The sequence below is a fragment of the Artemia franciscana genome, unplaced genomic scaffold (genome assembly GCF_032884065.1).
Source record: "Artemia franciscana unplaced genomic scaffold, ASM3288406v1 PGA_scaffold_131, whole genome shotgun sequence".
In the NCBI taxonomy this organism is placed as follows: Eukaryota; Metazoa; Arthropoda; class Branchiopoda; order Anostraca; family Artemiidae; genus Artemia; species Artemia franciscana.
The window spans coordinates 904352-930042 of NW_027062626.1; the positions used below are offsets into that span (position 1 = coordinate 904352).

A 25691-nucleotide genomic window follows, 5' to 3' on the forward strand; every position below is an offset into this window, starting at 1 on the left:
TATAGAGCATTTACTTATTTGTATATAGAGAATTAGAATATTCCCCCAAGTCCCTATTTAAGCAAATATTATAATTAATCTTAATTTTGATTTCGGTTATTTCTGTAACTTCCTGCCTTATGCATAGGTAATTTCTAATAAGGGTGGATTAGCAATGAACTAGGCCTTATCCAGGGGGTGGGGAGTTATGGGGTTTGATCCCCGCCCCAAGAAAATTTATTCCGATTCGTAAAAATGTAAAAAAAATGCATATAAGCCATTTTGATGTTTTTTGAAGGTTATTTGGGTACTTGTGTATTATTCAGAACACGCTCATTATGTGAAGTTAGGTTCTTTCGTAAAATAAACTACGATGCAGGTACATTTTAATGAAATTTTTGGCACTTGTTCATTATTCAATTGATTCAATTCAATTCAGAGCACACTCAAGAATTTTGCTGAGAAAATTCGGTTTCATAGCCGAAAAGACAAAAATCAATTTAGTTTGCTACGCATAGAGATAGAAAATAGTGTCTGAACACTGATTTTGCAATGAAGATTTGGGATTCTAAGCTGTAAAGATGAAGATTTGGAGATAATTCTAAGCTGTAACTTTACCATTTTCCTAATAGAGTATCATATTTTCATCATATTCTGTTTTATTTCATTAGCTTTATCAAAAGTTTGGGCTATATATTTTCACATTAGGGGGTGTGGGGTGTATTATATCAAATACCTAACTTAACCTAACTTACTCACCTTTATATATAAAATATTTCATTAAAATGTACCTGCATCGTAGTTTGTTTCACGAAACAACCTGACTTTACTTATTGAGTGTGTTCTGAATAATACACAAGTACCGTTTTTTGTAACCCACCTCCTGAAAAAATACCCCCTTCTGAACAAAAATCTTGGATATGCCCTTGCTGCCATTTATAGATTTTCCTCTCCATTGCTTTACCAGTACTCAATCTGAAAAATTTAAACAGAAATTTTAGGATCAAAAACACCAAGCGGAATCGTAACTGTTCCCTGAAGGATATTCGCCGCATCTAAGAACGATACAAACAGCTGATATAAGAATGCATTCATATACTGGTAAGGGATTTTCCACTTTTTTTTCTCCTGTAATGTCAACCTGACATACATAGTAAGTGCTCAAGTGCAATGTCCAGACATCGCCATGTTTGATCATGAATGACTTGCATATATTAACTGCCTACTTCAACGTGAAAAAAGGATGATATTTTGTTTTCCCATGGAAAGAGTTCTGTAACAGGTGTTTAATTTAAAAATAAAAAAGAAGAGATTGCATAGCCTATAATACAAGGCACGAAAAATGTGTCAGAAGCTGCTAAGTCAACATGTTATCCGTTATTTAAGAAGAGCCATAGCATTACCATATTAGCCTACGGTTGATTTAAAGTTAGACCGGTCACTAACTACAATATAAAAGATATTTAATCCTTCTTGTTGAAAAAAAAACTCCTAAACAACATTGTTAATGTTTTTAGTAATTAAATTTAAATCGTTTGGGATAATCCCCAAACAAATCGTGAGTGAAAAGAGGTGAACTTTGTCTATATGGGGGATACGGGGGCGTGAACGAGGAGTTGGAGGGGTCACAGACTCACTGGCTTTACTTTGGACCCTCTGACTGTCCAGATTGAAAATGCTTGTATATCCCTGATTTTCTAATGTATCTGCGGCAGAATATATCTGAATAAAACATATCTAAGCAAAAATCTGTCTTAAATGGGCTACTTTATAACTTGAAGCAGTCGCCCCTGAGGATGCACAGATCCTAGAGGTCTTGTGCTTGGACCTTTTGACCATTTTGATTAAACTTTGTATGCTAAAATTTTAATCCGTAGTTATGTGGGGTTTAGGGGTTACCTGGATTTAAATAGCTTTGAAAGCTCCCAAATCGGTTTCACATCTCAAAAAGAGCCCTAGAGCTTTTAATTAACAGTCTGTTGAATCTTCTCCAGTTTCTAAGTGACAAAAAAAGAAAAAAATGAGACATTAAAGAATCACTCTTCTCTTAATCATTGCTGTTGTATTAACTATGGCTACTTTTGCTTAGAAGCTTCATCTCAACATCAAATTCTTCAGTATATAAGATCAATATTAATTTTTGAATTATATAGATATATATATATATATATATATATATATATATATATATATATATATATATATATATATATATATATATATATACTACTACTACTACTACTAATAACTCACTGCAGCACCAAGCCGCCTGAGGGCAACACAGCTACGCACGCTCTTCCTCCAAACCTAATCTATTTAAAGCCTCCCTCTTTACACCCTCCCAGGAAGTTCCCATTTCCTTTAAATCTTTATTTATGACATCCTCCCAACCCAGACAAGAACGACCTGCTTTCCATGTAGCCCCGGACGGTTGGCCAAAAAGGACAATCTTCGGTAATCTGTCATCCTTCATCCGTAGAACGTGGCCTAGCCATCTCAACCTTTCTTTCATTATAGCCCCAGAAAGCGGGATTGAACCACACTTTTCGTACAACCTACTGTTTGAAATACGGTCAGTCAGACGGGTACCCAGAACAATCCGTAGGCAATTTTTCTGGAAAACATCTAGTAAATTTTCATCTGCTTTTCGGAGTGCCCATGCTTCAGAGCTATATTTGACCACTTTCATCACTGTAGCTTCCAATATTCTAATCTTGGTTTGTAGGGTTATCTTTCTATTCTTCCAGACTTTTTTTAACTGTGAAAAAACACCCTGTGCTTTAGCTATTCTACTTTTAACATCTTCACTGCTCCCACCATCTTTACTAATAATACTACCAAGGTAACTGAAGCTCCCAACCTGATCAATCTTTTCGTTACCTAATGTCACCTGTTCATCTTCACTTATTCCTAGCCTTAGTGACTTAGTCTTCTTAACATTAATTTTCAAGCCTATTTTAGCACCCTGAACTCGTAAAACCTCTAAAAATTCATTCATTTCGCTCACACTTTCATCTAATATGCTTAAATCATCAGCATAATCTAAGTCCAGGAGCGTTCTTCCTCCCCATTTGATTCCATGGTCTCCAATTGCCTTTCCTGTGCTCCTTAAGACGAAGTCCATCAAAATGATCCATATAAAGGGGGATAGAACACAACCCTGCTTAACTCCTGATTGAATACAAAACCAGTTGCTAACCTCATTTCCTACCTTAACCGCAGCAGTATTATTCTCGTACATAGCGCAGATCACTTTACTGTATTTTTCTGGTATACCATATAACGATAAGACCTTTGTTAACGCTGTTCTATCAACAGAATCGAAAGCTTGCTCATAATCGATAAAACTAAGGACCAAAGGTGTTTGACAACGAAGGGACTTCTCAATTATTAACCTAAGAGTGAAAACATGGTCGACACATCCTCTACCTTTCCTAAAACCGCATTGTTCTTCCCTTAAAACTTTGTCTACAGCATGTCTCAGTCTAAAGAGTATCATATTACTCAGTAATTTGCTACCTACAGAGACCAGACTAATGCCTCGATAATTACGACACTCACTCTTGTCACCTTTCTTATACAGTGGTTTAATTAAGGTTTTCCTAAAATCATTGGGTACTTCCCCTTTTTCAAAAATCATGTTCATAATCTTCAGTAGCTTATTCCTAACCTCAGAGCCACCATATTTAAGGAACTCATTAATCATACTATCCATTATTACTAATCATATCATTAATCAATCATTAATCATATTATTACTAATTGTGGCCCCATTTCTATATTTAACTGGGACTAGTGCGGATTGGCTACTCCCTTTCAATTTATTAACATGCCAGTATAATATTTTACTATTATGCCGTCTAGCCGCATTTTCCAAATCCTCAGCAATTTTATCCATCGCCTCCCTTTCACATCTCCTTAGTTCATATTTTAATGCTTTCTCCACTTTCTTTACATTCCTTTTGTTTTCATACGACCTATCACTCAGATAATACTTATACAAACCCCTTCTACTCTCTATTAAACCTAAAGCTTTTTCACTAATATTCCTAGTTGCTGTCTTAGCACTCTTCCCTAGGACACAATCAGCAACTTCACAAACTGTTTTTCTGAAATTATTCCATCCATCTACCACATTGTCAAATTTTAAGTCCTCAAGTTTAGTACTCAACTGTTCCTGGAATTTTTTTTTCTCAAATTTTCATCCTGAAGTCTACCAACATCATAACTTTCCGGGAGGGAGTTACCCTTCCGAAATTTCAGCTTTAAATTAACCTTAGACACTACTAGATGGTGATATTTACTTTTAACATCAATAACGGCACTCCTATACACCCTAGTATCTTGTATTGATCCTGCTAGTCTTCTGTTTACAATAACATAATCAATAAGGTTTGCTGTCTTGCCATCACGTGAATACCATGTCAACTTATGGGCCATTTTGTGACCAAACACCGTATTGGTTATAACTAGGTTGTTATACCTACAAAATTGCAAAAGCCTATAGCCATTACTGTTTTCTTTTCCTACACCAAATTTACCAAGGCTAGGATACCATCTATCCCTATTTCTACCAACCTGGGCATTAAAATCTCCTAGCAAAAACACCATATTTCTACCTGGTACCCTGTCTATTTGCTCCTGTAACTGTAAGTAAAATTCATCTGAGTCACCAGTATCTCCATCAGTTGGTTCAATGGGGGCATATACTACTATAACTGATACCTTAAACTTTTTAGTCATAAAATGAGCAATTAGTATTCTATTATTAATACCTTCCCAGCCTAAACAAGACTTAGCAGCTTCCTTATTCATCATGAGCCCTACTCCCTGTCTATGTACCCCATCCTTCCTGCCTGAGTAAACAAATTCTATGTCACCTAATTTCATGCTTCCTATCCCTGGTATATGAGTTTCTGAAACTCCAAATAAATCCGGTTCAAACCGTCTGAACTCGTCAGTCAAAATGTCGATGCGATAGTATATATATATATATATATATATATATATATATATATATATATATATATATATATATATATATATATATATATATATATATATGCTGCTTAATTACGTCAGTGACAAAAAGAATTTTGTTTTTGGCTTGAACTTGTTAGAGATGTCTTTGGGGGGATGAGGGGCGTTAAAGGGGGCTGGCTGCCCACTGATTATTTTTGAATCTTAAGAAGTACACTAAAACCGTCAATTTCCAATCAAATAAGCCCCCTTCGAAATTTATGTGTCCACCCCGTCTATACGACGTGCCTGTGGAAAAATAACAATTCATTGAAGCCTTATGGCTCTTTACTTTTACTATTAACTTACTCTTTACCAAACTATTAATTACTCTTTACTCTTAATTACTTTTTACTCTATTACTCTTTACTCTATTGCTCTATTAATTACTCTACTACACTTTACTATTGGCAACACTAGAGCGTTGCCTCTTATGCTGAGAGTTGTCAGTATCAAACTTTCGGATCAAACAAACTTCTGAACAAGGTTCTTGATTCTTTTTTCTTATATATTCAATTTAAATCGTCTGGAATAAATCAATTTAAATCGTCTGGTTACACATTCTCCATCTGGGGGAGGTCTTGGCGAGGAGGAGGAGCTGGAGGAGTACAAGACCTATGGCTTTTACTTTGAGCTCTCTAATCATACAGATTGGAAAAGACTGTGTTACCCAGAGTTTCTAGTGTATCTACGACCCAGTGTGTCTAATTAAAATATATCTATGAAACCACTGGTTTAAATGGGCTACTGACACAATTTAAAACACTCACCCTACCCCATCCCGCAGGAGTATTTCGAAGCACCCAGGCCAGTGGGCTGAGATCCCCTCGTTTAAATGACTCCTAGATCACAGTATGCGACTGGTGAAAATCTATTACAAATCAGTCCTTTATAATTTATACTTATCTATGGAGACAAACAAGAAGCTAAAATGGAATACCTCATGCCTAAATGCGTAACCAAGAACAGCTATATTTGTAATCGCCTCTTTTTCAAGGAGGAACACTACTGGATAATCTTGTTTAAGTTACTGACATACGGTGAGGTCTTACTCATTCGCCAACAAAATGAGGGAGTCTAGTCAAGAATCAACAATGGCAGTTCCCAGAAAATTCTCAACAAACTTGAGCTTGCTAACTATTCTTTCGGCAGCAGCAGCTGTAACAGGTGCTGTCAAAGCCAATTTGCAAAAGTGATTAGCGTGCTTAAGCTGATGATGCCGGTAATTACTTCACTTAGAACTTCTCTGAAGAAAGTAGCGTATTGACAAAACTGAAACAGAACTTCAAGCTATACCTAAAATGCAGCAGAATCTGAAGTTCTTTCTTAGTTAAGAAAAAACGTAATTACTTCACTTAGGACTTCTCTGAAGAAAGTAGCGTATTGACAAAACTGAAACAGAACTTCAAGCTATACCTAAAATGCAGCAGAATCTGAAGTTCTTTCTTGGTTTAGAGAAAACGTTGTTGCTAGCTAATAACTGAAAATTGACAAGGCAAGCTTTGATATTAGAACTGGTACATTGAGATCTTGGCTTGAATCTAAGCTCGGCTGTCAAAAACAGATCGTCCAAGTCGTCGACGATGATATCTGACCAAATATTCTGCTGGATTGACTTTTCTCATTCTGGTGAACGCTTTCAAACTGTCTATGAAATCGTTCATTTCATCCTCCGATATTTTTTCAAAAAGTTTCTTCATAATTTCAAGCATTTCGATTGCTTCGATTATGTTGATTCCCTCTTCTTCGAGTTTTCTGTTTTATCCTGATTTTGTGCATAATTTTTTCATAAACATGAAGTAAGCGATAAATTCAAAGCTTAGAATCCTTTTTAGAAGGCTGATAGCTAGTGCCCTTGTCTTAACATTGGTGTTCTTTCTTTATCTATTTTGTTTCGTAAATGTCTAAAATTGTTGCTGCACAGTTTTCCCTTGCAGTTCACCAAGGCAATGATAAGTTTTGTGGACAGTTTTAGCGGCTGATAGGTTTTTGTGGCTGTTATTTAATCGAAGAAATTTTTTCTTTAAGGGTGGCAAAATTCTTTGAAGATGAAGAGAAGACAATGTATATTTTGTCAAAGATGTTGAAAAACTTGGCTATCAAAAGAGATGGATTGCAACTATGATTATAAGAATTTCTAGTCTGTAAGTCTGGGAAGGAATATAAGGCAAACGGCAGTCATTGAGTTCAGGTATTTTTCTTATTTTTACTCTTTTTTTACTTTTACTTGTTTTTTTACTTTTTACTTTTACGTTTTACTTTTACTTGTTTTTTTTTACTGTTTTTACTTGTTTACTATTTTAATTGTTTTTACTTGTTTTAAAAATTATAATTGAGGCAAAGAGTCAAACTTTAGCGTAAAGAGCGAGGTATTGCGGAGGGGACAACCCATTCCCCACGGAGTAATTTCTGTTCGTTTTAAATTTTAATGTTGCTCCTTACTTTCATTTAAAAAAAACTAGTTTCTTTTATTTAATTTCTGATTGTTTTTGAATTAATGCATATTTGATTTTGGCTCTCCACACATAAATTATTAAAATGAAATTTGCATATTAATTCTGTTTTTGGCTAAATGGCTTTCTCTTAGTTTTGATCAGACGATTTTGTTAAATAAGGGGCGGGAAAGGAGGCCAAGTTGCCCTCCAATTTTTCGGTTGCTTAAAAAAGCAACTAGAACTTTTAATTTTTAACGGACGTTTTTATTAGTGAAAAATATACGCAACTTGAAAATTAACTTGCGTAACAAACTTTTATATTCTTATATTTTTATTATGTATGTGAGGGGTTTTGTCCCCTCGTTAATGCCTCTCTCTTTACACTAATTCTTAACTTTTGTCCCAATTCTTTAAGAATGACTCCCTGAATCAGAAAGGCCGTGGAATAAATAGTTGAAATTGCTAATAATGCTTTAGCATAAAGAGCGAGGTATTTATCTCCTCCTAAATACCTCGCTCTTTATGCTAAAATATTTTTAGAACCCCTCATATATGTAATTATCTCTGTTCGTTTTAAGTTTTAATGCTACTCCTTACTTTCAGTTGAAAAATTTTTTCAGGTTTATTTTTTCATTCTTTTTCTTTATAGTAATGCTAGAAAATTCACGCGCCTTTTTCATTAAATTTCTCTTCCCCCATGACATATTCCTCCAAGGAAAGATCCTCCCACATAGTCCCCTCTCCTCAACCCCACCCCCAAATCAAAAATCCCCCTGAAAACGTCTGTTCACTCCCAATAACCATTACTGTATGTAAACACTGGTCAAAGTTTGTAACTTGTAGCCCCTCTCCTAGGGACTGTGGGGGAGCAATTCATCCCCAAAGACGTAATTATTCTGGTTTTCGACTATGCGGAATATAGTGGTTATCTCAAAATTTTGATCCATTGACTTTGGGAAAAATAAGCGTGGGAGCTAGGTGCCCTCCAATTTTTGGTCAATTAAAAAGGGCATTAGAACTTTTGATTTCTATTAGAGGGAGCCCTCTTGCGACATTGTAGGACCACTTGGTCGATACAATGACCCCTGGGGAAAAAAATAAATAACTAACACGCACCTTTGATCTGTCTTCTAGAAAAAAAATACGAAATTTCACATTTTTGTAGATTGGAGCTTGAAATTTTTGCTATAGGGTTCTTTGATATACCAAACGCGATGGTGGGGTTTCTTTAAGATTCTACGACTTTGGGGGGTGTTTCCCCCTATTATTCTTTTGATATATCTTTTAGCATCAAAATTCTGTTTTTTAGAGTTTCGTTTACTATGGAGCCTGGGCGCTCCTTACTTCGGTTCGTTACCACAAACTGTTTAATTTTGAATCAAACAGTTCGTGGTAACGAACTGTAGTAAGGAGCGACCCGGCTCAATAGAAACCAAAACTCTAAAAAATGGAATTTTGATACCAATAGCTACATCAAAAGAATCGCATTTTAAGGCTGATTTTAAATATATAATTTTCATGAAGTTTAGTCATACGCATCAAAAGTTACGAGCCTGAGAAAATTTGCGTTATTTTAGAAACCAGATGAAAATACCCCTAAAAGTCATAGAATCTTAACGAAAATTACACCATCAGATTCAGCGTATCAGAGAACCCTAGGTAGAAGTTTCAAGCTCCTTTCTACAAAAATGTGCAATTTTGTATTTTTTGCCAGAAGGCAGATAACGGATGTGTGTTTATTTGTTTGTTGTTTTTTTTTCCAAGGGGTGATCGTATCGACTCAGTTGTCCCAGGATGTTGCGAGAGGACTCTTTCTAGCGGAAATGAAAAGTTCTAGTGCCCTTTTTAAGCGACTAAAAAAATTGGAGGGCACCTAGGCCCCCTCCCACCCTAATTATTTTCCCAAAGTCAACGGATCAAAATTCTGAGTTAGCCATTTTATTCAACGTAGTCGAAAAACGTTATAACTATGTCTTTGGAGACGACATACTCCTCCACAGTCCCCGTGGGAGGGGCTGCAAGTTACAAACTTTGACCAGTGCTTACATATAGTAATGGTTATTGGGAAGTGTACAGGCTTTTTCAGGAGGATTTGTTTGGTTGGGGGAGGGGTTGAGAAGAGGGGGATATACTGGGGAAACTTTCCATCGAGGAATTTGTCAAGGGGGAAGAGAATTTCGATGAAGGGGGTGCAGGATTTTCTAGCATTATTTTAAAAAATACAATAAAAAAATAAATATGAAAAGTTTTTTTTCAGCTGAAAGTAAGGAGCAACATTAAAACTTAAAACGAAAAGAAATTATTACCCATATGAGGGGCTCACCTCCTCCTAATACCTAGCTCTTTACGCTAAAGTATTTTTAGTAATGTCAACTATTTATTCTACGGCTTTTGTGATTCAGAGGGTCATTCTTAATGAATTGGGACAAAATTTAAGATTTAGTGTAAAGAGAGAGGTACTGAAGAGGGGGCGAACCCTCTCATATGTGTAATAAAAACATGAGAATTAAAAATTCTTTACGTAAGCTAATTTATAAGTTACGTATATCTTTTACTAATAAAAAGATTCGTAAAAAATTAAAAGTTCTAGTTGCCTTTTTAATTAACCAAAAAATTGGAGGGCCACTAGGCTTCCTCCCCCGCTTTTTTTTCTCAAAATCATTCAATCAAAATTATGAGAAAGCCATTTAGCAAAAAAAACATACAAATTTCGTTTTAATTATTCTTCTGCGGAGAGCCAAAATCCAAACAGGCATTGATTCAAAAAGGTTAAGAAATTAAAAAAAAAACAAAAAAAAAAACAAGTTTTTTCAACTGAAAGTAAGGAGCGACATTAAAACTTAAAACGAACAGAAATTACTTCGTATATGAAAGGGGCTGCGTCCTCATTAACGCCCCGCTCTTTACGCTAAAGTTTTTTACTGTTTTAAAAAGAAGATTTGAGAGAAAGAGTCAAACTTTACCGTAAAGAGCGGGGCGTTGATGAGTAAGCAGCCCCTTTCATATACCAAGTAATTTCTGTTCGTTTTAAGTTTTAATGTCGCTCCTTACTTTCAGTTGAAAAAACTTGTTTTTTTATTTAATTGTATACTAAAGTTATCAATAGCAGGGCCGGTGACTGATTATTTGGATTCTTACAAAATAATCTTTTATTTTCTGCAGGGTTCTTAAACTTATTTCTACTTCCAAAACTACAGTCTGAGGGGTTATAAAGCGAAGATCATTCCAAAACGAATCCTTTCTGTTCATTCTAAGATTTAATGCTGCTCCTAAATTTTAGTTGAAAAACTTATTATTTTTAAATTTGATTTTTTACCTTTTTCAAATCATGCCAGGCAATACCCTTCCCCCGTGAATGATTTTCCCTGGAATATTCCCCCTTTTTGGACTTTTGGGAGTCACGCTATCCCAAATGGTTTAATTATTGGACCTTTTAACAATTCTAAATCAAATGGCAATCCCGAAATTTCTATCAGATGTGATTGGGGGAAAAGGGGGAATAAGAGGGTGGCTTGTTGCCCTCCAAGCTCTTTGGTCACTTATAAAGGCCTCTAGAACTTCCAACTTTCGTTTTGATGAGCCCTCCCTCGATCTTTAACGACCATTGGTTCGATTAAATAAAAAAAGACCAGTTTTTTAACTGAAATTAAGGAGCGGCATTCAAACTTTAAACGAACAGAAATCACTCCGCGTATGAAAGGAGCTGTTCCCCCCTCAACAGCCCGTTCTTTTCGCTAAAGTTTGAATCTTTCCCTCAATTCTACTTTTTTAAAAAGTAAAAAACTGTAGCGTAAAGAGCGGGCCGTTGAGGAAGGAACAGCCCCTGTCATACACGGTGTAATTTCTGTTCGTTTTAAGTTTTAATGTTCCTTACTTGTAGATAAAAAAGCTTCTTTTTTTGTTTAATTTCTGAACGTTTTTTAAGTAATGCATGTTTTGATTTTGGTTCTCCGCACATGAATAATTAAAACAGAATTTGTATATTAGTTTTTTTTGGTCAAATGGCTTTCTCTTAGTTTTTATTGGACGATTTTGAGAAAAATCGGCTTTGGCTTTCTCATAGTTTTGATCGGACGATTTTGATAAAAAGGGGTGGGGGAGGAGACCTAGCTGCCCTCCAATTTCTTAGTTACTTAAAAAGGCAACTAGAACTTTTACTTTCTTACGAACGTTTTTATTAGTGAAAGATATAAGTAACTTACGAATTAACTTACGTAACCTACTTCTATATTCGTATATTTTTATTACGTATATGAGGGGGTTTGTCCCCTTAAATTTGGTCCCAATTCTTTAAGAATGACCCCTGAACCACAAAGGCCGTAGAACAAATAGTTGAAATTACTAAAAATACTTTAGCGTAAAGAGCGAGGTATTTAGGAAGAGATATACCCCTTATATGCGTAATAATTTCTGTTCATTTTAAGGTTTAATGCTGCTCCTTACTTTCAGTTGAAAAAAATTTTCATATTTATTTTTTCATTGTTTTTTTTTTAAATAATACTAGAAAATCCTGCGGCGCTTCATGGAATTTCTCTTACCCCCATGAAAATTCCTCCAAGGAAATATCCTGTCACATAGGCTTCTCCCCTCAACCTCCCCCTCCCCAACCAAAAAATCCCTTTGAAAACGTCTGTACACTTCCCAATAACCATTACTGTATGTAAACACTGGTCAAAGTTTGTAACTTGCACCCCCTCCCCCGGGGACTCTGGGGGAGTAAGTCATCCCCAAATACATAGTTATTACCTTTTTTGACTAAACTGAATAAAATGGCTTTCGCAAAATTTTGATCCGTTGACTTTGGGAGGAAAAAAATTAGCTTGGGAGGGGGTCTAGGTGCCCTCCTGTTTTTGGTCACTTAAATAGGGCACTAGAACTTTTAATTTCCATTAGAATGAGCCAACTCGCGACATTCTAGGTCCATTGGGTCGATACGATCACCTCTGGGGAAACAAACAAAAAACAACAAACAAACACGCACCCGTCATCTGTCTTCTGGCAAAAAATACGAAGTTCTACATTTTTGTAGACAGGAGCTTGAAACTTCTACAGCAGGGTTCTCTTGTACACTGAATGTGACGGTGTGATTTCTGTTAAGATTCTATGACTTTTAGCGGGTGTTTCACCCTATTTTCCAAAATAAGGCAAATTTTCCAAGGCTTATAATTTTTTATGAGTAAGACTAAACTTGATGAAACTTGTATATTTAAAATCAGCATAAAAATTCAATTCTTTTGATTTATCTATCAATATCAAAGTTCCGTTTTTTAGAGTTTCGTTTAATATTGAGCCGGGTCGCTCCTTACTACAGTTTGTTACCACGAACTGCTTGACACAATCACCATTGGCAAAAGACAACAAATTGATGCGCATCCGTGATTTTTCTTCTTGAAAAAAATGGAAAATACCCTGTCTTTGAAGAAAGCAGCTTGGAACCTCTAAGTAGGGGTTCTCGGATATGCTGAATCTGTTGGAATGATTTTGATTGCGATCGGCTTTTTTGGAGTATTTCCCCCCTGTTTCAAAAATTAGCAAATTTTCCCTGACTCGTAGTTTTTGATGGGTATCAGTAAACTTAATGAGTTTTACATATTTGGAATCAGAAAAAAAAGCAAATCGCCTGATTTGTTCATTTGTTCATAAAAATTTAGCTTTTTAGCGTTTCGGTTACTTTGGGTTATTCAGTTTTTTGGGCCGAGTTGCTCCTTACTTGCAGTTCGTTACCACAAGCTGTTTGATATGCACCATAAACTGTGAAACGACGATTTTTGTTCATTTTAAGTTTCCATTTCGCGGAAACTTATGGGTGGTTGCAAGAGTGGGTAGTTTCTGACAGAATGGGTTCGGAAGTGCCATTTTTGCTAGTTTTTTTTTCGTATCAGGTGGCTTTACATCATGGGAGTTTTTCAGTATTAGTATTCATGCATTCAGTGCTGCAAAGTTACCTTACACAGCTAGGAGAATTAGATTATTTTTCCAAATTTTAAGGCGATTTTAAGGCCAAACTTTTCAAGTTTTTCTGGAGTCCTCCTAATAAGCCTTGTTGGAATACCTGGTGCCCCAGTACACGAATTAATGGCCACCTAACATAGCAACTCGACGACCGAGGTTTATGAGGTTGAAAATGTTAATTTTCCTCATATGATTTTATTCTTGTGAACCAACAAACTTTGATTTTTTCTGTTCTTCTTTGTTTCTTTATAATACTGAAAATAATTCTCAGAACAAGCATATATGTGCAGGAGGGAGAGGGGGGGAGAAGTGTATTGAGCCTATAAAATCTATCATTAGTACCAATTTGAAAATTGGATTTGTTTTACTTGTGACACGTCGTTTTAAACTAATTTTAAAAGAAACAATGGATTTAATATTTTCCTTTTCAAGTGTTACTATTATTATACTTCTTAGACTAAAAAATACTAAAAAGAATATCGAAGTTCAAAGTGTATTTGCAAATTAAATAAGTCAAAGTTCAAAGTGAATCTACAAAAAGTTTAAGGCTAAATTGAATGCAATTGCTTTAATATTCAAGAATATATGCCAAACTGGCAAATAAACTAAAGAGAAAAATAAATAGCTAGATATATCAAAGAGATAAATGCAAAAGAAGCCTTTGTGTTACATAATTGCAATCAATTCAAGTTGTATTGTCTAGCCTCCAGTGTAATTCCTCAGTTCACTCCGTGTTAAAAACACTTAATCGAACAAAAAAATAACTGATTTAAAATTTCTTACATATTTTTCTAACAAATGATTTACCTAAAAATCTCCTTGAACTATCCATTTAACAAGACTAAGGTGTCCTAAAATGAAACCACAATCAGCTATCTGGATGTGGTTTAAGTCGGTCGTATAAGAGACAAACTATTTATAAATAAATGCATATATTGATATGCATATACTTTAAAAAGTATGTTTTGCATAGACAAATAGCTACACATTAATGTCTGTTGCCTGTTGAATTTACTTTGTCATATGAGTGATGTTGTTCACAACCTTATAAATTGAGCAAAATTTCCTATGCTCGTGCATATTTGTCTCGGGTGAAATTTAGAATTTAAATGAAAAATCAATTACGGTTGCCTATTCAAAAAGCTACGGCGAGTCTTACGAATCCATAAATTTGATTGTATCAAAAATGAAAAAAATAGCTTAAATGTAGAAGCGTATACTTCGTTCTTACTCACACTAAAAAATTACTGGGTGAAAATGTTTGAACTTGGACTGAAGCTATTCTTTCTTGTGGCCTCGATAAAAGTAAATATGACTCAATTGAAAGAATCAAGACACTTACTAGCATAGCATTCGTTTTGAAATCCATTCTTTTAGGAGAGTGGATTTTTTTAAATTGAATTTCTAGTCAAATCTCCTGTTTTATCAAGGTTTATCTCTTCAGAGGGCCGATCAGCCCAATGGCGCTGTGTGTAAGCTGGATATGGAATTGAAGGTGGAGAGACTGCGGAAGCTTTATACGTTTTGTGTTTATCATCTGCGTATAGTTGTAGGATTCAAATGCCCCCTGCTGCGTTGCTTGGTTCTGGTCATTATCCGCTGTAAGAAGAAAAGAAAAGAAACGGTTATCCTCCCCCTAAAGCACACAGCTATCCAATTCGTTTTGCTTGAATTAAAAAGAAGTATTTAGATCAACAGCAGAGAGAGAGAGGAGAGAGAGAGAGAGAGAGAGAGGAGATAGAGAGAGGAGAGAGAGAGAGAGAGAGAGAGAGAGAGAGAGAGAGAGAGAGAGAGAGAGAGAGAGAGAGAGAGAGATAGAGAGAGAGCAATGGGACTTTCTGTGGTTGCTGGTCATGTACTGAATAAAAACCTATTTTAATTGCACTTATTAGATTACACTGTAGTATTGGATAAAAATATTTTCTTAATGCATCACTATAAAAAAAATAAAAGGAAATGTGAGATAGATAGAGAGTGAGGGGTGAAGAGAGAGGTAAGGCAAACAGGGAGAGGGAGGGGTTAATAGCTTAAAGGAAACAGAAGAGAAAGAAGAGGACACAAGAGAAAATATTTACAAAAAGAACTATTGGGCAATCTAAACAAGAAAACTAAACCATAAATAAGGGACTAAAAAAAAATGAGAACAGACGAAAAGGAACAGGCCTGAGAACAGACGAAAGGGGTCTGCCTCTGTAATATAGTCTAAAAAACTGTTCCAAATTAAATGATATTTGCTGTTGTAGCCTAATATAGTTACGGTCTGGTAGCCTAGCCATGCTATTTTTTTCTAGATTCAAGATTCGTTTAACAAAATAAGCTTCCATAATTTTGGCCTTTGTCGCAACTAAATTATGCTATTTTTTACAACTTCAATAAATTAAGAGGTGGACGAATTTTGAAGAATTAATTGCACTGACAAAACAAGGAACATAAGAGTTCAAAAACGATTGATACGGTATCTCATCGGTTCGATCTTTTTCGTGCTTCGGGTAGGCAGACCCTTTGTAAAAGGAGATGGCAGCAACGAACAATGCTTCTGACTCGCGAGTAGCGAGTGTCCAAATATGAGCATAAGTTAATATCTGTGCTCATAGAGAGAGGACAATTACCTAGTAATTTGCACCGTGTCTATTCGTATAGAATTTCTGATTTTGATAAAAATCTCATTAGATATGATTGGGCAAACGATACTTAGAAACTGATATCCAGAAAAATAATTGGAGGAAAATCTTGAAAACGATCAACTTTGAAAACACTACACCTTACATTCCACTGTCTCTTAATACTAAACCCATTATAATCTAGTTATTTTAGTTCCTATATTCTGGAGAAAACTTCCATATAATTTGTGACAAAAGTGCTTTCTCAAATTCAAGTACACATTATAGTAACATATTAAAATGTATTTTTCATTAAAATAGTCGAAAGGTAATAAAAAATAGCCCGCAGCGACATGACAAGCTAGACCTCAGGTCTAAGGATCCGAATTTATACACATAGCTCAAAACCAACATTTAATAGTTACATTTTTATAGACACTTGGTCGTGAGATAGCTTGGGGTGAGAGAGGGGCTGGCTAACAAAAAAGGGTAAGGGAAGGAGGCTAGTTGTCCTCCAAATACTTGACTCTTGGAAACGACACCAGATTTTTGATTTCCAATCGAATGATCCCCCTCCAAAGTTTTTACCACCACCCCTTCTATAGAAAGTGACCGGGTAAAAAATACATAAAGATATTATATAGAAGGCTTTACAAATGGCAACGGTAAAGCGTTATCTCTGATAGGTTTAGTCCCGAGGATTCAATTTCTTTTCAGTGATTTTTGTTCCTGTTTTGGAAGTTTGTAGATGATTTCTTTTGCACTGTATTTACCCTGTTAAACTGAGTAGATAAATCTTGTCCTGGTAAAATAAACCTCTTTACCTGTAAAGCAAAGGGCATGGGCCTTTTTTGAAAGTTATATTTTAAAATCCATTATATTTTAAATCTATCAAATGAAATTACAATGAACCCACATTAAATTGTCCTAAATTAATTTTTCATGTTTCTCTGAGGGCACATCGTATTTCCTTTTTAGTTTCTATTTTTTTTTCATTATATCTAGCCTTATAAATATTTGTCTCTCCTTTTGATTGTCTAATAGATTTTATTCAAAGAAGAAATAAAAATAGGTCTGAAGAATTAGGAAATAGTCCAAAATCTTAATGGTATTAAAAAATAAGCTGAACTGATGATCTTTTTCCTGCACCTTCCTGGGATCAACAGATTCAAAAGTGCTTTCTAAAGATCTGGACAGTAGAGAAAATCTCTAATTCCATGCAAAGTTTATCAATTGCAAGTACGGAGCATTGAGATCCATATCAAAGAAAGACAAGGGTAACTTCGGTTAAAAATCCACAAATAAAGAGAGATAAGTTACCTTTAGCACTTTTTCACAATTTTCAACAGGTCAAATTTACTTGCAAATAAAAGGCTAAGATGTCGTCTGATCCTGATTACAAGAGTTACCAGCTGAATAAGATTTCATCTATCAAACAGTTTGTGGTAACAAACTGTAGTAAGGAGCGACCCGGCTCATCTAGTAACAACTACCATCGAGTTATTCCAGCGTTGTCTGAAAGAGGGCGCTCATTGTTTGTTACTGATTTTGTTCAAAATTAACTGTAACGTTTAAAGTTAACCCTTTTTATGGTATGGCACCATATTTTATGGTTGTGGTTTAACCATATTTTATCCATATGGTTTAACCATATTTTATGGTTATGGTATGGTATGGCACCTCTGTCGACTCTGTATCACTCAGGCATTATTAAGGTAGCTCCCTTAGTTGACTAATACTCACCACCTATTTTAACTACATTAATAGAATAAATGAAATTACCAAATTTAGCTATAATTTTAATTTTCAGGACTTCTGAATTTATAGAAAGATTTTAGGGTATAAAGACGAAATTATTGCTTTGCAGAATGCACACGCCTTAATACTATTACTCACACGACGACCGCTCCTACCAAGACATTTTCTTACCTCTACTATTCTCACCAAAAACCTTTGCTTTAATGTCTATTCTCACCAATAATCTTTTCAACCATTGTTCTACAACGACCGATCCTGCTATAGCCATTTCTATTCTTGCACTACCTCTCCTATTATCACTTCGACTAATATAACTTCTCTTATTGTTCATACTTCTATCATCTCTTCAATAAATTCCACAAAAATTCAAGATTAATAAACTGAACTTTTAGGCTAATGCTAGTTCTGATTTAAGCTGGCAACCACACTCTCCAAGCGGGTCTTCACTTTTCCTCTTAAAAAGTCTGTCTAATTTTTCAAGCTTATTTAGAGTACGCTTGCTCAGCGTGGCACTATGCACTCATCAGTGCCCAAACAGAAAAAATAGTGCAAATTAAGTTTAAAAAGCTTTAGCCTTTTGCCCTCCATTTTAAAATATACTCCCTGATGTTTTTGTCATCTCCCCCTGAAGTTTTAAAAATACCTTTTTGTTTGGAACTTTCATTGAAAGTACCATTTTGGAGGAATTTTATCGAAAACTTGACAATAATGACGAAATACATTATGAAATAAAAATACGAAATACATTCAAAAAATAGATTTTCTGTCCTCTAAATTTTCTTGAAACGAAGTCCTGAATTAAGATAGATGCCGTTTGTCTTTAAACAAATAAAAAATAATTAATTATAACAACTAAGATCTAGAAAATCAAAGAGGAAAGAAGCTAGCAAACCCCAACCAACAACAGGCTTTAACGAAACAAATAATGCATAAAATAAAAGTTTAAAAAGGTTTAGGCACATTTTAATTGCGAAAAAGCTAGCGATATAAAAAAGTGGGTTGATCTAAAAATATATATATATATATATATATATATATAATATATATATATATATATATATATATATATATATATATATATATATATATATATATATATAATATATATATATATTATATATATATATATATATATATAATATATATATATATATATATATATATATATATATATACTTGGGGGGGTCAGCCCCTCAAGCCCCCCCCCCCCGTGCACGTAAGTCGTTTTGCGCCATATTAGTTACACGCACATTTTCTTAACTTTTTTCCGCTTATTTTAATTTCGAAAATTCTGCTTCGTTTAGAGTTAAGCATTGTTGAACTCAGTTCTAAGACAGGATTCAAAACTGCCATCCTGTCTGAAGAAGAGATTAAGACTTAATACAGGAGAGGTTCTGACGTCCGAACCCCTAGCAGCAGCTGGAGAGGGGCAAATATACGAATCAATTACAGTGTTTTGTTTAAAGTACAATTTAGAATGTGTATGCCAAGACTTAAGGAAATATCTCTGATGATGGTATATATTTTGCTTTTAGAATCAATATTTTCAGACGTCGAAGGTCTTATCTGAATTGGATAATCACCGTATAAAATTATCTAGATGTGAGTTTTTTTTACAAGAGTTTGGATTAACTTTTAATTGAAAACCCATATCTTACATGTAGATGGTGCTGAAGTTTCCTGTATGCCGTCGAGGGATCTGTCTTGTTTGATATGATTAAATAAAAAAAAACTAGTTTTTTTAACTGAAAGTAAGGAGTGACATTAAAACTTAAAACGAACAGAAATTACTCCGTATATGAAATGGGTTGTCCCCTCCGCAGTCCCACGCTCTTTACGCTAAAGTTTTTAATTGTTTTAAAAAGTAGAATTGTGGCAAAGAGTCAAACTTTAGCGTAAAGAGCGTGGGACTGCGGAGGGGACAACCCATTTCATATACGGAGTAATTTCTGTTCGTTTTAAGTTTTAATGTCGCTCCTTACTTTCAGTTAAAAAAACTAGTTTTTTTTATTTAATTTCTGAATGTTTTTGAATTAATGCATGTTTGATTTTGGCTCTCCGCACATAAATCATTGAAATGAAATTAGTATATTAATTTTTTTTGGCTAAATGGCTTTCTCTTAGTTTTGATCAGACGATTTTGAGAAATAAGGGGTGGGGAAGGAGGCCTAGCTGCCCTCCAATTTTTCGGTTACTTAAAAAGGCTACTAGAACTTTTAATTTTCAACGATCGTTTTTATTAGTAAAAAATATAAGTAACTTAAGAATTAAATTACGTAACAAACTTTTATATTCTTATATTTTTATTATGTGTACGAGGGGGTTCGTACCCTGGTTAATACCTCGCTCTTTACACTAAATCGTAAGTTTTGTCCCAATTCTTTAAGAATGACCCCTGAATCAAAAAGGCCGTAGAATAAATAGTTGAAAATACTAAAAATATTTTAGCATAAAGAGCGAGGTATTTATCTCCTCCTAAATACCTCGCTCTTTATGCTAAAGTATTTTTAGAACCCCTCATATGCGTAATAATCTCTGTTCGTTTTAAATTTCAATGCTATTCCTTACTTTCATTTGAAAAAACGTTTTCATGTTTATTTTTTCATTGTTTTTTTTTTTTATAGTAATGCTAGAAAATCCTGCGCCCTTTTCATTGAATTTTTCTTCCCCCATGACATATTCTTCAAAGGAAAGATCCTCCCACAAAGCCCTCTCCCATCAACCCCACCCCCAAACCAAAAAATCCCCACGAAAACGTGTGTACACTTCCCCATAACCATTACTATATGTAAACACTGGTCAAAGTTTGTAACTTGCAGCCCCTCCCCCAGGGATTGTGGGGGAGTAAGTCATTCCCAAAGACATAGTTATTATGGTTTTCGACTATGCGGAACAAAGGGCTATCTTAAAATTTTAATCTGTCGACTTTTGGAAAAAAATTAGCGTGGGAGTGGGCCTATTTGCCCTCCAATTTTTTTATCACTTAAAAAGGGCACTATAACCTTTCATTTCCGTAAGAATGAGCCCTCTTGCGACACTCTAAGACCTCCTGGTCGATACGATGACCCCTGGGGAAAAGAAAAAGAAAACAACCAACAAACAAATAAACACGCACCCGTGATTTGTCTTCTGGCAAAAAATATGAAATTCCACATTTTTTTAGATAGGAGCTTGAAATTTTTGCTATAGAGTTCTCTGATATGCCAAATGCGATAGTGTGATTTTCGTTAAGATTCTATGACTTTTAGGGGATGTTTCCCCCTTTTTTTCCAAAATAGGGCAAATTTTCTCAGGCTCGTAACTTTTGATGACAAAGACTAAATTAATTGAAACTTATATATTTAGAATCAGCGTGAAAATTCGATTCTTTTGATGTATCTTTTAGCATCAAAATTTCTTTTTTTAGAGTTCCGTTTACTATTGAGCCGGGTCGCCCCTTACTACAGTTCTTTACCACGAACTATTTGAAAAGAAAATAATTCGGTATTTCGGGGCTTCTGACATTATTACTCTTTTGCGGAAGTTAGGCTCAAAATTGAAAAAGGATTATATTTTTTCTCTGGGCCCCTTCCACCTCTTAGTTCGTTTATTTTCCCGTTAGTTTTCACCTGTTTTCGCTTTATAGTTGTGTTATCTCTTAGCAGTTCTTTCGTTAGTTGAGTTATGGTTGTGGTATATATGTTTTATCGCTAGTATAGTTGTGTTATTTTCAAATTATACTCCATAATAGAGAGGCTCCGAACACCCAGCATTGTATATTAAGCTCTGAATTTGACGTTTTTTTCTAACGTGACCAGATTCGTCCTGCGCCCTTTTCATTGAATTTTTTCCCCCATGGCATATTTCTCCAAGGAAAGATCCTCCCACATAGCCCCCTCCCTCAACCCTACCCCAAAAACCAGAAAAATCCCCCTGAAAACGTCTGTACACTTCCCAATAACCATTATTATAGGTAAACACTGGTTGAAGTTTGTTACTTGCAGCCCCTCCCCCAGGGACTCTGGGGGAGTAAGTCATCCCCAAATACATAGTTATTAAGATTTTCGACTATGCTGAACAAAATGGCTATCTCAAAATTTTGATCCGTTGACTTTGGGAAAACATGAGCGTGGGAGGGGGCCTAGATGCCCTCCAATTTTTTTGGTCACTTAAAAAGGGCACTAGAACTTTTCATTTCCGTTAGAATGAGCCCTCTTGCGACATTCTAGGACCACTTGGTCGATACGATGACCCCTGGGAAAAAAAAAACAAAAAAAACAAACAAATAAACACGCACCCGTGATTTGTCTTCTGGCAAAAAATGCAAAATTCCACATTTTTGTAGATAGGAGCTTGAAACTTCTACAGTAGGGTTCTCTGATACGTTGAATCTGATGGTGTCATTTTCGTTAAGACCCTACGACTTTTAGGAGGTGTTTCCCCCTATTTTCCTAAATAAGGCAAATTTTCTCAGGCTCGTAACTTTTGATGGCTAAGACTAAACTTGATGAAACTGATATATTTAAAATTAGCATTAAAATGCGATTCTTTTGATGTAGCTATTGATATCAAAATTCAATTTTTTTTAGTTTGGTTACTGTTGAGCCGGATCGCTCCTTAATACAGTTCGTTACCACGAACTGTTTGAATATAGATTAAGTTGTTTTTCTTATACTCAGCTAATAAAATGTTGACCATGGTTTAAAATTTGCACTGTTACAAACAGTGCTAAGCGAACGGGGCTTACCAGAAAAAAGAAGAGGGGGGAATAAATTCTTAAACTATATTGATCTGTTACACTATAAAGCTAATTTTGTTGCAGATGAACCAGGTGACCGACAAAGTAAGGAGATGGATGTGCATTAGTTTTAATTTTTTTTCTTTTCCTTTTAAAAAAGTAGTGATTCTGATGAAGCACTTCACTCCAAGAAATAGCAATATTAACCTACATAATCATTAAATATGTTAGGTAAATTGCTATTTCAAAGTTACATCATAGTAACAGAAGCTTCATTACAGATTCATTTTAGTAGAAAGGAGAACACTTTACACCTGTGTTGAAGTCAGAGTCATGCAAATTTCAATGGGTATGCCCAGGTGGCTCAAATTTTGCCCACGAGCATGTTAGACACTATTGAAAGCAAAGTCATGCCAATATTTTGATTCTGCATGATTGAAGGACGCATCGAAAAGTCTTTCAATCGTCTTTCAACCCCAATCATGACAAAAATTCACTCGCCCTCTTTTTCAATAGCGGGTCTCTGACTCTAATCATCTTTGATCTACAATGAGTAGACTCTGTACCCAAACTCCTCTATTCAGCAGTGAATATGTTTCATCTCCTCCCCTCTTTGGTCAACGGTCCACGTTCTACCTCCAATCCCTTTTGATAAGTATTGCCTACGTTACACATCATAAGTATTTCATAAGCTCTACCTCCGGACCACGTTGTTCAACAGTGCGAATAGTCTGTCTCTTGCCCCCTTTGGCCAGCAGTGGACATATCCTGTCGGTGCTCCTTCTGAGAATACGTGCGAAGACTGAATCTCCGATCCTTCTTTGGTCATCAGCATGTACGTTCTGTGTTTGAGCCCCTTTGGTAAACAGCTTAAACGCTCCACCTCATGAGGATAGCAGTATGACTATCCAAATAAAATAAACTGACATATATCGAAAATGTTGTTAGGTTTCCATCGTATTTGGTACTTAGGGGTTTTTGGGCTTATTGATGGCAAATCTGAGACTACTGTTGCAGCATAGAAGTTCAGATCAAAATAAATAAGCAAATATTTCACAAATACTATTTAATTGTTGATACTCAAAGGTTGATGGAGGTTACTGTTACAAAGCTGAGGCTATTATGGCAATATGAAAGTTGATGATTATATATCTGAGACTAATGCACCAATCTAAAATTTGAAACCGAAACAAAAAAAGTGAATGATGTACAAGTAGTGTTTGATTTTTAAAGAAATAGTTACGTAGTCCTTCGTCTAGTAGTTCGAAACCCATTGGAACCTAACACAGACACATAATGCTGCTTCCTCTGCAGATATATGTTATCTCCCAAGAATGTCTCACCTTTATATAATATTTTTCGAGCTTAATTCCATTAATATTTTTTTTTTAATCTTAAAAGCTATATTTTCTTAAAGGCTAACTTGAAAGTATATTGCACGAAACCTTGAAGAGATGAGAAATTCGAATTTTATGATTGAATTTCATGAGCAATTATATTTCTGATTGGATTTCATGTTTTGCTCAAAAATGGTTAAATATCTACGGTAATGGTTAAACATTTTACAAATTAATAATAAAAGTAAACTTGAAACAAACAGAAATTAGCAAAAATTAAAGTTGGCCTTCCCCTCTGCCAGGTAGTAGTTCCAGAGTCTGGAGTTAAGTTTGGGCTGTAATAAAAACTGATTCATTATTGCAATTTTGTCGATTGACGTTTTAAAAGCTTCTTATACCCTTTAAATCTTCAAACTATTGAATGAAACACAACAAAAAGGAAAAATAATGACGAAAGTAAGTGTCTACTTAAAATACTAAAACTAAATGAGTTACCATATACATATATATATACATATATATATATATATATATATATATATATATATATATATATATATATATATATATATATATATATATATATATATGTATATATATATATATATATATATATATATATATATATATATATATATATATATATATATATATATATAATACCTTTTTGTTTGGAACTTTCATTGAAAGTACCATTTTGGAGGAATTTTATCGAAAACTTGACAATAATGACGAAATACATTATGAAATAAAAATACGAAATACATTCAAAAAATAGATTTTCTGTCCTCTAAATTTTCCTGAAACGAAGTCCTGAATTAAGATAGATGCCGTTTGTCTTTAAACAAATAAAAAATAATTAATTATAACAACTAAGATCTAGAAAATCAAAGAGGAAAGAAGCTAGCAAACCCCAACCAACAACAGGCTTTAACGAAACAAATAATGCATAAAATAAAAGTTTAAAAAGGTTTAGGCACATTTTAATTGCGAAAAAGCTAGCGATATAAAAAAGTGGGTTGATCTAAAAATATATATATATATATATATATATATATATATATATATATATATATATATATATATATATATATATATATATATATATATATATATATATATATATATATATATATATATATATATATATATATATATATATATATATATATATATATATATATATATATATATATATATATATATATACTTGGGGGGGTCAGCCCCTCAAGCCCCCCCCCCCGTGCACGTAAGTCGTTTTGCGCCATATTAGTTACACGCACATTTTCTTAACTTTTTTCCGCTTATTTTAATTTCGAAAATTCTGCTTCATTTAGAGTTAAGCATTGTTGAACTCAGTTCTAAGACAGGATTCAAAACTGCCATCCTGTCTGAAGAAGAGATTAAGACTTAATACAGGAGAGGTTCTGACGTCCGAACCCCTAGCAGCAGCTGGAGAGGGGCAAATATACGAATCAATTACAGTGTTTTGTTTAAAGTACAATTTAGAATGTGTATGCCAAGACTTAAGGAAATATCTCTGATGATGGTATATATTTTGCTTTTAGAATCAATATTTTCAGACGTCGAAGGTCTTATCTGAATTGGATAATCACCGTATAAAATTATCTAGATGTGAGTTTTTTTTACAAGAGTTTGGATTAACTTTTAATTGAAAACCCATATCTTACATGTAGATGGTGCTGAAGTTTCCTGTATGCCGTCGAGGGATCTGTCTTGTTTGATATGATTAAATAAAAAAAACTAGTTTTTTTAACTGAAAGTAAGGAGTGACATTAAAACTTAAAACGAACAGAAATTACTCCGTATATGAAATGGGTTGTCCCCTCCGCAGTCCCACGCTCTTTACGCTAAAGTTTTTAATTGTTTTAAA

At 34.6% G+C, this 25691-nt stretch overlaps 1 protein-coding gene and 1 long non-coding RNA gene across 2 annotated transcripts in view; one reads left to right on the forward strand and one right to left on the reverse strand.

Moving 5' to 3' along the window:
- The first annotated feature begins 1064 nt into the window (after positions 1–1064).
- Positions 1065–25691, forward strand: part of LOC136041293 (limbic system-associated membrane protein-like) — a 255171-nt gene continuing 230544 nt past the window's right edge. Inside the window, exons 1-2 of the mRNA XM_065725904.1 lie at positions 1065–1080; positions 7166–7189. Of these exons, the coding sequence (XP_065581976.1) occupies positions 1065–1080; positions 7166–7189 (40 nt within the window). The remainder of the gene's footprint in view (positions 1081–7165; positions 7190–25691) is intronic.
- LOC136041288 (uncharacterized) overlaps positions 14744–25691 on the reverse strand; it is an 88432-nt gene continuing 77484 nt past the window's right edge. Inside the window, exon 3 of the long non-coding RNA XR_010620997.1 lies at positions 14744–14984. This is a non-coding gene — a long non-coding RNA (uncharacterized LOC136041288). The remainder of the gene's footprint in view (positions 14985–25691) is intronic.